At 42.1% G+C, this 15,067-nt stretch overlaps 1 protein-coding gene across 4 annotated transcripts in view; it reads left to right on the forward strand.

The window, feature by feature from the left end:
- Nucleotides 1–15,067, forward strand: part of LOC148041196 (binding protein) — a 192,379-nt gene that overhangs the window by 46,137 nt on the left and 131,175 nt on the right. For all 4 annotated transcript variants that reach the window (XM_087677825.1, XM_087677850.1, XM_087677834.1 and 1 more), the window contains exon 3: nucleotides 13,103–13,166. In XM_087677825.1, coding sequence (XP_087533951.1) covers nucleotides 13,103–13,166 — 64 coding nt within the window. The remainder of the gene's footprint in view (nucleotides 1–13,102; nucleotides 13,167–15,067) is intronic.

Below are 15,067 nucleotides of genomic sequence, written 5' to 3' on the forward strand. Positions count from 1 at the left end.
TGTGTGCAAGCTCTTGCTGAATTTCAGTTTCAGCATTATGCTGAATATTCCGATCAGCCAATGGCTGAATTTCTGCACTTTCCATAGGAGCAGCTGGCTGAACATTAGGTTCATTTTCTAAAGCTCCAGCTGAATCACCAAAAGTAATGGGCAGCAGCCCTTCAAAAACATCACGGGCAGCCTGATATGTGTCCAAACCAGCCAAGGATAATTCTGATTTTTCATCAAAAACAACATCCCTGCTGACAAAAACCTTCTTAGTAACGGGATCATAGAGTCTGTAGCCTTTGCTCTCATTGCTATATCCCATAAAAATGCACTTAACAGCCTTGTTGTCCAATTTTCTTCTAAGTACCTGTGGAATATGGGCATAGGCAAGACACCCAAAGGTACGAAAGTGACCAACAGAAGGTTTGCGGCTGTTCCAAGCCTCAAATGGTGTGATGGTCTTCAAGGCTTTGGTAGGGCATCTGTTCAAAATATGGCAAGCACACATGACTGCTTCCATCCAAAAACTATGAGGCAAGCTCTTTGCCTTCGGCATACATCTGGCCATCTCCATGAGTGACCGATTTTTCCTCTCTGCTACCCCATTCTGCTGTGGAGTATAAGCTGTAGTATACTGATGTACTATGCCCTTCTGCTGCAAAAAGGAATTCAGTATAGAGGACATGTATTCCCCCCCTCGATCCGAACGGAGAGTCTTAATCTTGCATCCAGATTGATTTTCAACAAGTGCACTGAAAGCCAAAAATGCATCATACACTTTTGACTTCTTTTTCAAACAGTAGACCCAGCAAAAACGTGTAAAGTCATCTATGAATGTCACAAAATAATAACAACCGCCCAATGACATTGATAACATAGGCCCACAAACATCTGAATGCACCAACTGCAATTTGGTTGTTGCTCTGAAAGCAACATCACGGGGAAATGAGAAACGATGCATTTTTCCCAAAATGCATCCCTTGCATAAGTGCTCAGGAGGTCTCTCCAAGAGAGGTAAGCCATCCAGCATCTGAGTACGCTGCAAAAGCATCAAGCTGCCAAAGTTTACATGCCCTAAACGAGCATGCCATAACTCTGCCTGTATCATAGCAGGAGTAAGAGTGGATGTCAAGTATGCCGACTGATCTACTGAAAGAGCATCCAACTCATATAAACCATGACACAAAGATCCTGTCAAGACCAAAGTCATGCGTTCTTTATCTCTAACCATGCAACGGTCATCATCAAATGTGACCTGCAAACCACAACGTGCCAAAGAAGAAATAGAAAGCAAATTCTTCTTGATTCCAGGCACAAACAAAGCATCCTGCAGGCGGAGAATAGAGCCATCAATGGCTATGAGCTGAATCTCCCCAATACCACGAACATGGTATGATGCATTATTGGCACACTGTACCGATTTCCCAACGAGAGGTGCACTAACTGAAGCAAACAAATCTCTGCGAGATGTAATATGTCTAGAAGCACCACTGTCAAAGAACCAAGTGTCAGCATCCTCTGTAGAGCTAAGTGCTCTATCGGCCCAAGAGATGTCATAACTGCAAGTGTAAAAACAATAGTCCCTGTCCACAACAAAGGACGCGGACTCACTAGCAGTGGAAGGAGTAGTAGAAACAGACATTCCTGACTCCTTCTTCTTCTCTTTGGCAATACGCTTCCTGCACTCAATGATATAGTGACCGGGCTTCTTACAATAATGACATTTTCCTTTTTTTGCTTGCGTCCCCCCTTGTGTCTGATTCTGGGATGTGCCAGAAGTGCCAGAACTCTGCGGAGCATTTTACCTTGCTGTTTTTGCCTTTTTGTCTTGCCACAAAAGCCTGCTCAGAGACTATAGCATCCACACCACTATTTTCAGTGTTTGCTCCTCCTCTAGAAGCAAACTAACCAGGTGAATAAAAGTGAGTGGGTGCTCAGCAATCCTCATGGTGAGGTTCAATGCAGTATGAAAAGACAAGTACGAAGGAGGTAAAGAATTCAAGGTGGTGGATATCAACTGTGCATCCAAAAAATACTCATCTACATTCATGAGCTGCTCTTTTAAGTCCTGAATCTTATTTAAGTGATCCTGCATAGAATCACCCTCATGCATCTTCAAAGTTTTCAACTCTTTCTTCAAGAAAGAGATTCGAGTCTCATTCTTTCCTGCAAACATATGCTCCAAAGTCAACCATGCATCTCGTGAAGAAGATGCCGAACGGATGTGAGGTATGATGGACTGCTGAACTGCCAGAGCAATCAGCGACAAGGCCTATGCATCACGTGTATCCCAAGCTTTTTGAGTTGCAGTTCTTGAAGGAAGTGGCTGAGGTGGAGCGGGTTGAGGTCCCCGTTGTCCACGTGCGCCATGGGGAGGAGGAGTAACGGGAGCTACAACTCCCGGTCGAGTTTCCTCTCCACTGACATAATCCCATAAATTCTTGGCCACTAATACATTCTTCATCATGAATGACCATAGCGAATAATTGTTTCCGTCCAATCTGTCTTCCTTGGATACATACGTAAAGACATCACCTCCTTGATTTGCCATTATGACAAATTTCCAAAGACAAATGAGCAATGTCGCTTCTGCAATTAATGTGCAAGGGCGTACTCTGTCAAAATTTGTCTTTTTATGCACGCTTCCCAAGGTGCAAACAGTGCTCAGCAACACTGTTATATCAAAATCCCCAAAATTTTTGCCAAAATTTCTGTCAAAACAGTCTTTTTGTGATTGTACCAGCAGTTCATACGCAACTGTCCTCAAAATACACAAAAGGCCCAAAATTTCTGATGATCCAGTCCAGAAATTTGCATCAAATTTGTCGCATGTATTCGTGCTGTGTCTGCCGCGTATGAACCTCCTCTTCCACTCTTCCAGAGCTTTGTTCTGGGCTAAAATTAAAATTTTTTGTTTAAAATGTACCTGACGTGGACTGGCAGACGAACAGGACGACAGGCGGCTTAGGCAGCGCCGTGGTTGAAGTGGACTGCGCTGACGAACAAAACGATAGGCGAACAGGACGATAGGCGGCGTCGTGGCTGACGTGGACTGCGCTGACGAACAGGACGACAGGCGGCTTAGGCGGCGCTGCACACGCAGACGCGAGTAGGAGACGGGCTGACGTCCCTGGTGAGCGCGCTACAGGTGAGACGCAGGTTCATCACTCGTAGGTAGGGATAGGTGGCGCAGGTACAGGCACAAGCAGTGCTGCTGACGGGTGTGCTACAAGGGAGGCACAGGCAGAAAGGCAACGCTCCCAGGCGAGCTGGCTGACTGGTCGTTTGTAATGCTGACTGGTCGACTAGGCAGAGCTGGCGGGGGCTGCAGACAGCAGATTGAAGACTGCTTTGATACCAAATGTGAGATGGAAGGATCGAGGTGCAGCTGGGATTCAGTAGATAGTGTGAGAGTGAGAGACAGAGTGAAGCACGACACCCAAGAGAATTGACTGAAAGAGTGTAACCAGAAAGTACAAAGTACAACGCTTAAACCTTAGGGTTGTAGGGGGTGTTCACACCCGACACACACTAAGTGCCCATAAGTGTGTAACATAAGCACATAAGTACATACGACAATAAGACCATAAGTTTGGGGGAAAAAACCTCTCCTACCGAGAGTAGAAAGTGCCCCAGTGTCCTATTGATCACCGACACTCCCATATGAGCGTAGGCATAAGTGAGGCGTGAGTCAAATACCCAACATCCGTGTGTAGAATCTGCATCTTTAGAGTTGTTTCTGCTTCCAATTCTGCCACTAAGTGTTTGAAGTGCATAAATACATCTGATTTTGCCTTCAAACCATAGATCCCAAGTGTACCTAGAGTAGTCATTGACAAATGTAGCAAAATACAAATGACCACCAAGTGCTCTAGTCCTTGTAGGACCACACACATCAGAGTGTATGAGCTGCAATTTCTGGACAGCATGCATTGCACTATCCTTCTTGAATTCAAATTTGTGCATTTTCCCAAGTATGCAACCCTCATAAGTATGGGGAGGTGGAGTATCCAAAGTAGGCAAAGGATTTACCATTCGACACCTTTGGAGAGTCATGATAGTGCTAAAGCTTATGTGACCATAGTGAGTGTGCCAAAGCGCCACATTTTGCATTTGTGGACGTAAGAGTGCTAATTACTAGAGCGTCACGAGAAGTCCTCTCATAAGCGTCCAACAAAAATAGGCCCTTATACAAGGTACCTGGCAATGGAAGAGCATAGTTCATCTCTTTGTGTCTGACAATATACTTGTCATCCTCAAAGATGAGCTGAGATGAGTACTTATTAAAAGTTGAAATGGACAATAAATTCTTTGTGATACCAGGCACAAACAAAACATCAAGAAGCATGAAATCTGAACCATCTGCAATTGTGATCAACCTTAAACCAATGCCACATACTTCACAACTATTGTTATTAGCACACACAACATGCTTCCTTGTAGGGGCTGAATACAAGGATGTGAACAAACACTTCTGGAAGTGATGTGTCTGGATGCCCTAGTGATGTGAACAAACACTTATGGAAGTGATGTGTTTGGATGCCCTAGTGTCAAAATACCAAGTATGCTGTATTTGAGCAGCATTAAATGCACTATCAGCCATGGATGTGTCATAACTATATGCCAAGAAAGCATAGTCCTCTACAAAGCTGACTATAGGATCGCCATCCAAAGACTGAGTGGCAGATATCTCCTGAATAGCTAGATTGGAGTCCTTTTTCTTCTCCTTGGCCAACCTTTTCTTGCATTTATCAATGTAATGCCTTGAATTCTTGTAGTATTGGCAATTCCCAATTTTCTTGGTCTTCTCAGACTCTTGGGCAGCCTTGTTTGATTATTGTCTTGAATCAGCCTTTTCCTGATCTTTAACAAACTGCTTCGCTTTGGCCTTGCCCTTATCAATGTAATGCCTTGAAATTTTGTAGTAGTGGCAATTCCCCATTTTCTTGGTCTTCTCAAACTCTTGGGCAGCCTTGTTTGGTTACTGTCGTGAATCAGCCTTATGATTTTTAACAAACGGCTTCTCTTTATTCTTGCCCTTATATTTAGAGAGCACGGTAACATGCCTTGACTTCATAGCAACATTCCGTTCAATTTGTTCCTCTCGTAACAAGAGGCTTTCCAACTCCACAAAAGTAAGAGGCTGCTGCCCCCACCCGATGATAAATTCAGCAAGGTGTGGAAACCAAGATAAGACTCATGGAGTGAGTTCAGAGAGATATTCACTATTTTTGCATCCAAAACAACCTCATCAAATTTCAACTACTCACAAATATCCTACAAGTTTGTGAGGTGATCAGCCATATTGTCACCCTTATCCATATGTGCATTAACCGATTCTCTCTGTAGGTAGAAGATTTTGGCTTCATTATGAGTTGCAAACATGCGCTTCAAAATATCCCATATTGCTTTAGAGGTCTTGCATGACCGTATGTGAGATATGATGGCTCTCTTAATTGACAAGCCAATTAGTGACAAAGTCAGTGCATCTTTTCAGTCCCATCTTTTTGATTTGCTGTAGGGGGAGTAGTGGCAAAAATAGGAGCAACAGTAGGAGTAGTGGGCTGTCCTCTAGCACCATGCTGAGGTGTCTAAGGAGTAAGCTCACCTAGTCTCGGTAAATCACTTGTAACATAATCCTAACGATTCTTTACAACAAGAAGATTGTACACCATAAAACTCTATAGAGGATAGTTGGTGCCATCTAGCTTGTCCTCCCAAGTGAGGACTCCCAAAATGTTGCTTTGATCTAAGGTTTCATGATTTGACATTGTTGCAATTCATGCACAAACTGAGCAGTCAAACACTTCCAAAACTAAAGTGTGAAATGTACACGATTGAGTACCAAAATCTCAAAACAAGACACTAGAAATGTCAAAATTGTCTCTTGTTTTGAAAAACATGCCCAAACTGCATAAAAAGCACCTAAACTGCAATTCACAGCAATTTAGTGCTCTACAACTGCATAGGTCTCGATACGAGTGCTCACCATTAAATGCAGCAACTTAATGCTAAAAATCCCCAAATTTCAATGCAATTTTTTGATTTACTGAAAATTTTGTTGTCCATTGCAAACACGGTATGGAATGATGAATACCAAACCTCAAACTCCAATGTCTTAGGGACCGGGGTAGAGATATTGAGTTGGAGAGCGTGACGTACTTTTGATGGATCCCGAAACACAGCAGGCGGCCTCTATAAGTGTTTGGCCTTAGCAAGTAGAGCTCAAGTGTGGCTGGATTAGTGATAGATGGGCTGAATTAGGGTAGAATTAGCAAAGTGTAGATGTGGTGATGATGTGGCAGCACTAATGGTATTAGAAACAGCAAAATGCTGAGCTGGCAGCTGGCATCAACATCAAATGCAGGCTATTCTGTAGTAAATGCAGGCTGCACAGGGGCAAATAGTAGTGAACACAGGCCTCTAGAGCCAATTGATGAACAACAATGGTGGGCAGCTTGAGCTGAGATCTCCTTTGTGAATAGGGTGTTGGCATCAATATGCAATTCGCAAAAAGGGGATTGGGCTGAACGGGGAGGGCAGCTTGTCTATTTATATATACTTTGGGGCCTCCCAAGTTAGGGTTTGCATGTGGGACACACATACTCTCTAGAACGGTATTTCTTTTTAATAAAGGTTTTAATTTGTTAATCAATTTGAGTTTTGGGGCTGTTTAAATAAAGCTAATGTAAAATGTGATGCAATTGTGCAAGTTGGACATTGCCCTCATTGGGGAATTGCTCACTTGCCCAAGTGTCCTTTTACAATCATGGTTATCTTGATGATGTGGATGATGAACATAATAATATATAATGTCTGAATCAAATTATAACCAAAATCCTATCACCAGCAAGAGTAGAAAGCTGCCTCCTCTCAAAATGGAAGGGAAAGCTAAAGTATCGCCTCCTCTTAGCATCGGATGGTGGAAGGAGAAGTAAACACCTCCTCTCTCCCCAAGATGTCGATGTCGATGGGGGGAGGAGCACTTAAAGAAGAAGAGTGAGATGCATGTCTAGTTGAAAACTTGTGAAATGAATGGCCTCCATCGTGACCTTAGGGAAGGCTTCAACTCGCCCTCGGGAGAAGACGCGGCTCCTTGCTTGAATGGAGTGGGAAGCTCCACCAAAGAAGTGTGACCAATGGAAGGACTGCCAAATGATCCAAGTCTTTGCTCCGATCAAAGTGGTAGGTCCTGTAGAAGGTAATGTCAACTTGCAAAAGAGAAGAAAAAACAACATAAGTCTATAAAACATGTATATCTCAAATTCAATGAATGTGCAAGTGGATGATGTGTGTCAAATGTGAAGGGATTTCCACTACCAAAAGGTAGACACACTAAAGATGTAGAAAAATAAGAATAGGAATGTGCAATGGGAGAGAGAAGACAAATTAGAGCGTCCTTGCAAGGATCAATAAATGTGTAGGTGGGAAGTGTCGTGAGACATCAGTTAGTTTCATTGATATTTAAATTGGAGAAAGGCTGGACAATCTGTTGGGTCAGAGGGTCTTGAGAGAAAGAGGGCTCAAGTACATTTGGTGTGCACTCGATGGATAGGGCAACTTAGAAAGAGAAGTGGACTCATCAAGACTATCCTCAAGGGAGATGAGGAGAGCCTGAGGACTAAAGTCCAAAACAATAGGATGGGAAGACATTTCTGACAACTCCTTAGGGGAAGAGGAAGTAGAAGGTCTAGTTGCCATTTGAGTAGCGGGTCTGCCCTACTGTCTTGGTTGTGGAGGTGGGGCTGAAGGGTCCTCACTTGATGCGCTTGAGACATGAGTTTTGGGTGGACTGCCCTTGGCCTTTGATCAATACTCATCGTCAAAGTGGTTAGCCTTTTGACAGTGTTCGTAATACTTGTTTTTCTTTGGTACATTCTACGACTTGAATTTGAGAGAAGACTGGGAAGCTTCTTGTGACTCACTAGCTTGATTCGGTTTTGGATTTTGATTTGAAATTTGAATTTTATTTTCCTTCCCTTGCTACCCCTTTTGAGAAGATGTAACAAAAGCCCCCTCTAAAGAGAATGGACTATGAAGTAGATTGAACAGCCAAACATAACGTAGTAGTTGGCATTCAAATTCATAGAAGGTGGGCATGGTAGATTGTGAGACCACATTCTACACAAAATGGAACTATTTCTTTGGCAGCTTATTCAGAAACAATGTGACCTGGTCATCAGAGGACTTAGGAGCCCCCACAAAGGAGAACTCGGCAAGAAGACGCCAATATTCATTCAACTTGATCGTAAGGTCATCTTGGTCAGAAATTTTGAGGTTTTGAAGGTCACAATCAAGTGTGATATGGCGTGTTCGATCTTGAACCACAAAGTGGTCTATGAGATGAGTCCAATGCTCAGAGGCAAGGTCAAAATGTTGGAGTTGTGATTGGAATTCAAGGAGAAGACTTTGTATCAACTCGACTATGACTATGGCACTTTAGCTCTTTCAAGAGTGAACAACCTCATATGGAAACCAACGGGGGGTTTTGGTTGGGGTTCTTGTCCTTAGACAAGTTCCCACATTTTTTGTGAATCCAAGACGTGCCTCATCAAGTTAGAGCAAGTAGTAAAGTTTGACCCATTAAAATGAGTCTTATCCGTAAATGTATACTTAGTTGATGGGGATGAATGGATCGTCGGAGGAGGTGGATGAGAGGGAAAAGGATAGGGATGGGAATAGGGTTGGTAAGCAGAAATAGGCTGAGAGTGACCCACAGTTGCCTGTGAGGGCAAGAGGACTTTGAAGGCTTGCCCAATTTTCGGCTGAGGTATTGAAACATAACTGGAAGGTTCACTAGGCATAGCTAAGCTAGCAAAGTGTGGTACCAAATGATTGACACTTGGGACAGCTGGGGAGGCTAGCGTGTATCCCACACGTGTGTGTGATGGAAATCGAGCCTTACCCATTAGTGCATGAGCACCACTTGGAAATGTAGGTGTAGAGGTTCTAAAGGCTATGCCTGTATGTGAAGAACCTCCCAGTGTGGTGTGAGGTGCAACATGAGGTGTTTGATAGGGGAAGGTGAATGGTGTAAATGGAAATGGTGATGCAACGGAAGAAGAGGGTGGGATGGGTGGGTTTTGAAATTGTGATTTGACAGATTAAGATGCATTTTGTTTCGATGATGGAAAATGAAAAGATGAAGATGTACCATGCAATGAAGAAGAAGGAACACCAAATTTAGTTTGATTTTGAAAAGAAAACTAAAAAGAAGGAAGGGTGAAAGAATAGGTACTTGAATTTTTCTTATAATCACCTTGGCGTGTGTTAACATATAGGAATTTTTTCTCAAGGACAAGTCTAGTGTACATTGCACCAGAGTGGATGAAATAGAATGGAAATAGGGTATATGCTTCAGATCTCCTTCTCCAAGAGGGGGGCCCATTCTTGATAGAGGTCACTTATGCACGATATCTGAAGAGAGGAAATCATGTATACCTTTATTAAGTAGCTGTTGTCAAAGGGCAATCCTTTTATTGAGCTCCTCAATCTTCATTTGTATGTAAGCCATGATTACTTGATACACCTCGTGAGTGAGCTGTTATGGCTTAGTCTCTTCCATGTAGCTAGAGGTATCTCTACCCATGTTGAAATCTACAGGGGCAAGCTACTCAATCCACTCCCACTCTGTTCTCAGCACAAATGGTTCTGGAGATTGAATCGGGGTGTTGATGCGTTCGAAGTCATCTTTCCTCTGTGATTCCTGTTTTTGAAGAAGAGCTCTCCGATTTAGGGCCTAGGTTTCTTCAATGAGTACCTAGCTTTGATCTGATGTAAAGAAATACTTGTGATAACAAAAAATAAACACAATGGTGCAACAAACACAAAGATTGATACAGAAACATAGTTAAGGTTAGGGTAACTCAGAGACAATGAACACAACCAATAATGAAATGAAGGAAACTGAGTAGAATACGATGCTTAATGCAACAAACACACTATGCCGTGATGAATATTTGAACCTTGAACTCCAGTGTTTGAAGGACCAAGGTAGAGATAATGAGCTGGAGAATGTGTCATACTCTTGACGGATCCCAAAACGCAGCAAGTAGCCTCCGAAGGTGTTTGGCAGCAGCAACCGCAACTCAAGTGTGGCTGGATCAGTGACAAACGGGCCAAATCAGCAAAATGCAGATGTGGTGATGATGTAGCAGCACTAACGGTGTCAAAAATAGCAAAACACTGAGCTAGCAAGTGATGTCACCATTGAATGCAGGCTGCTTTGCAGTAAATGCATGCTGGACAGGGGAAAACAACAGTAAATGCATCCTTTTAGGGCTGGAGGTAGTAGGTAGTAGCTGATACAGCAGTAGACATCAGTCGCCCCGGTGTACAACAGTGAGAGAATTGCTGGAAAGAGAGGCATGGTGAGAGAAGGCTGAACAGTAGGCACCATTTGATGGACAGCAATGGTGGGCAGCTTTGGTTGAGATCTCCTCTATGAATGGGTTGTGGACAGCAAAGCTCTAGCACTTGCAATATGCAAAAATAAGATTGGTTTGAATGGAGGGTAGCCTATTTGTTTATAGAAAGTTTGGGGCCTCCCGAATTAGGGTGTGCATGTGGGACACAAAAACTGATTTTAATTAAAGATCGTAATATGTTAATTAATATGAGTTTTGGTGCTGTTTAAATAAAGCTAATGCATTTTTAGCTAAACATATCTGTGGTTGGTATGACACCTTTTCGGTCATCTGCTTCTGCATTCCCTACACTTTGACAACGAACAAGCAAATTGGTTGACTAGCTGTTAGTTAATGCAAAAATGCTGGCCAATGTGTCAATAGGTAAATGTTGGCCGATTAGCCGGTCAAATTGCTCACCAACTTGCCATGTGTTAGAAATGAAACACACTCAGCCCTGGAGGTTTGAACATGGCTACAAAGTGGCTAACAAAGCTGGAAACTAAAATGCAAACACTCTGAAGGGTGTGAGAGCTCCTCTATCTTTGTTAGACTCTAATGAAGCTTACAACTAGGAGATAACCTTGAATATAATAAATGTTAATAGGTAGATGGCCCACTAGGTGTTGGCTTTCGTGCGAATTGTGTGGCCATTTGAGTGAAGGGGATTGATACGTGTGGGACCCTTGTGTGTGAGTTCTACAGGGTGCTTGATTTGGGAGTGGAACTCCCATCACCAATGTGTCACTGCCACTCAGATGAGGAATAGGAATAGAACTTATGTGGTAATGGGTATATGCCTAAACGAATAGAACACCTCAGTGTGGTGCGATTAGGGAAGATTGGATGAGTGAATGAGTCAATGGAAGCTGGAACGATTAGTGAAAAGTGTCGGATGGGTGGGTTTTAAGTGTGTGAAGGTGATGTAGCTGAAGGAAAATCATCAAAATAACCATTTGTTTGAGAAGACATACTTGCCCTTCTATCTTTAGAACTACCTCTTCTTATATTCACATACTAGCAGAACATAAAACAGAACATACCTTTCACCAATTTTGATGGAAGAACTGTTGGATAAGCCATTGTGTCCATGTTGGATGTTCCCTTTCAGGTAGGAATTCTAGATCTTCACTAGCATGTAGCTCGGACTGTTGTGCACCTTGCTCTAGGTTGTAGATTGGGTCATTAGGAGTATTACAATATCAAATTTGAGGCAGAGGATTACATAGAGTGTGCTGGCCAAAATGCAGTTCAACAAGCAGCAGGTGATGGTGAAGATTGTGCTATCAGCTGTCCAGCCATGATAGCAGCAAAACACAGGTTGTAGGTGTGAAAATGTAGGATGCTGCAGTCCCGAGCAGATGATGATGTGGCAGGACAGCAAGGTGGCAGGCTGTGAGAGAGCAAGTGATGGTCCTTCAGTATAGGGTGGCAGCTCCAACAGATAGTGACATTTTCTAATGGCACCAAACAGGCTAGATGGCACCTCCAACAGCAGGGTGGCAGCTTTTGGTAGCAGGCGATAGCTCCCAGAGAGGGCCTAGCTTGTTGGAGAGAGTTAGATGGCTAATGGATGATGATTGAGGAAAAATGAAGGTAATGATGAGGGATGGAAATGGATGCCCATTTTTTGGGCATTTGTCATGGTGTCCCAAATAAATACATTTTTTCTTAGATAATTCTTTTTGGGCCTTTTTTGTTGGAGTTAAGTTAGCCCAAAATAAATGATAATTTTGTGCTAATTGAGGGCTTTAATTTACTTGCTCAACATACCACCTTTCCAGACAGACTCCAAAATTTTCAACTTTTTAATTTCAAAAATGCAGATTTCTTTTGGTATTGTTCTTGCCTTGTTCTGTTACAACTTTTAGATAGACTCAGATGTGCTGCAACTTGCTCTGATTGCTCCAAAACTCTCAAGCTTGCATAAAGGGCTACTTGTTGAGAATCTTCTTAAAGAATATTTGCTGGATTTAATTAGGACAGGACAAATGATATAAACTTCTAGACTAAATGGATGACAATAACTGGATGGCCCTTGTTTGCATTTTTTAAAATCATGCTCATAATGTTGGCCACATAGTCATAAGTCACATATGCCATTAGTCTTACTGTTTTAGAAGTGGCCTTAGTCACATTACTCATGTTAGTCATGAAGCATGTAAGCCTACTAAGTCATTGATTTGATAATTCACATTGGTTTGAAATGATTTGATTGACTTGTAAAAACTTGGAAGATTTATGGATCAAATGAAATTGCGAAGGAGGGGTGATCTAGAAACAAAATGTGTTTTGCAAAAATCTGCTGATTATTCTAGCACATGCACCTATGCACCTCTTCCTATTCTTTGTCATGCTATGTGTGTGCATCTAGGCAGGTCTAAACTTTGCTGTGGCTCATTGCACCTATATTTGTTCACATTTGGCTTGGACACAACCGTGTTGTTTGGCTTCCTGCTGCCGATCATAGTGTCATTGCCCTCAGTCCTCAGCTCAAGGCTTTAACCTAAAGTGCTCTTTCTTTCTTATTTTGAACTATTCTTAATCAGATATCCACCATCAAACAAATTTTCTTCTTGTTCTTTGGGAAAACAATGCATTTTTCCACGATAGGTTTTTAATGTTCTAGTGAAAATGAAGTATGCAATTGTTTAATAAAGGTTACACTGGAGTTAATGAAAGTACTTGTGTTTGCATTAACCACACAGTGATGATGGGGATGAGAAAGTGCTGCATGCGTTATGGGAGGGCTACAAAGCATCTTCATCCAAGGTATAAGCTTATGATGATTGATCAAATACTTTTTAATTAGTGAATTGTAAGTCCTATCAAATATTTTGTGGCAGTGACTCTAAGTCATGCCAATGTCTACAAAGTTAATATTGTTGTACTTACTCATGTCAATGTTTACAAGACCCATTGAGTTTATTGTTGTGCTTTCTCAAAGGAAAACTCAAAACTTTCGACTCTCTTTTCTTTTGAGTCATGTCTAGCCATATGGAAGTGATCTGTCCCTGTACTTTAGCTTTCCAAGTTCATATTGGCATGTGTAATGTCAATTTTCTTTCAAATTACATGTTGGCATGTGTAATGTCAATTTTCATTTTTGTTTGATGTGGTGCTGCTTTTATGGTCTTATAGGAATGAATGTACCATCACTCATGACAATCAATGGTTGTACATTCATTATATTTGCATTATCACTTGTTGCTTTTACCTCCAGTGAGTCGTGAGTTTTGTCTTTGTGCTTGAGGGAGAGAGTTCGAGAGTTCTTTTTTCTATATTCTGTTGCTTTCTGAGCCTAGCTTTTTGGTTGGTATACAAGTGCCATTATATGTTCCCAATGCTACGGGCATAGTTTGGGAATGCTAAAAACCTAGTCTCTCGATTGCATGGAGCCCTTGGCAACCAAACACCAAACTCGAGATAGAGATCATATGCACCGCCTGACCAGGCAAGCCAAAAATCTATGACGAGATCTCCTCAGGTGTGGTACAAAAGAAAAAGGAGCCATTGTAATGATTGCATCTCGAGAGGGCAACAACAAGTGGGAGACCATCCACCAACATAAACACTTCACTTTGTGTTTAGAAAGGGTTATATTAAGCCAACACATCATCACTGTAGATTTCCGTCAAGCTCCCCTTGTGGAGACCCCACAGAAAATCACCCTGATCCTTTAACCATGAATTTTCCTTGGTAAGCAAATGATAAATATTTGTAGATGCTCCCTCTAAGATCAGCTTATTGTTAATTTTCCAATCATACCAGGGGCTTTTCAAGTCCAAGGTGGGAAAGGGTTGCCAAGCAAACAAAAAGTCCTAAATCACTATGCATAAGTCATGATACCTTCTAGACCCATGAAAAATCCTTCGCACTAAGCAAAATGACCCCAAAGTACTGCTTGCAGGCTCCAGCATATCAGCAATACAGACTGGGCTGATTCTGGCCATTCTATTCAACTTGGGGTGAGCTTCCAAAATTGATTCTACAAGCAGCCAAAATTTCAGCCACGAGGGGATCATCGAATGGTCTTTGTGAGTACCAAGTTCTAGGAGTGGGCAAGATGAGACAACATCACTTGTGATTTAGCAGTATGGGCTGATAAGTGTTCTCAAAGTTGCCAAAGTATTTCTGATGTCCTATAAAGGAAATAAACAGGATCTTGCAATACCTGGAATGGTGCTCGGTGAGAATCAGAGCACGTATGTATATAAAAGTACGTGTGAAAATGAAGTCGTCAAGTTTATCAGGTCTGTAAACTCCATCCAGTATGCATCTGGGTTCTTTGTTTCCATCTCATGTGATTAGGCTTTTAGTGTCTTGTGCCAAACAAATATCATATATTATACAGACCTCGGTTCAAACCATAATGAAGATTGGAAGGCTTCCACCATGCAATAATTGGTTACTTTTGCCAAACAACAGCTGGTGCTAAAGTTCATGCAATCCAATCTAAGGAATTGAGAAGAAAACTCAATCCGATCTAAGGGATTGCATTCATTAGTGTCTGGGTTGACTAAAAGTGTCCTGCCACAACATAATTAGCCACAATTGACAAAAATGACCAAATCAACCACAAACAGACATTAAGTATTAGATATCTAAGATATCCCTAACTGACTCAGGGATAGGGCTCTCAACTAGGAGAGGATGTACTGTGAAGGATACCC

Source organism: Lygodium microphyllum, chromosome 1, assembly GCF_053477565.2.
Source record: "Lygodium microphyllum isolate KBCC chromosome 1, Lygodium_microphyllum_v1.1.10, whole genome shotgun sequence".
Taxonomy (NCBI): domain Eukaryota; kingdom Viridiplantae; phylum Streptophyta; class Polypodiopsida; order Schizaeales; family Lygodiaceae; genus Lygodium; species Lygodium microphyllum.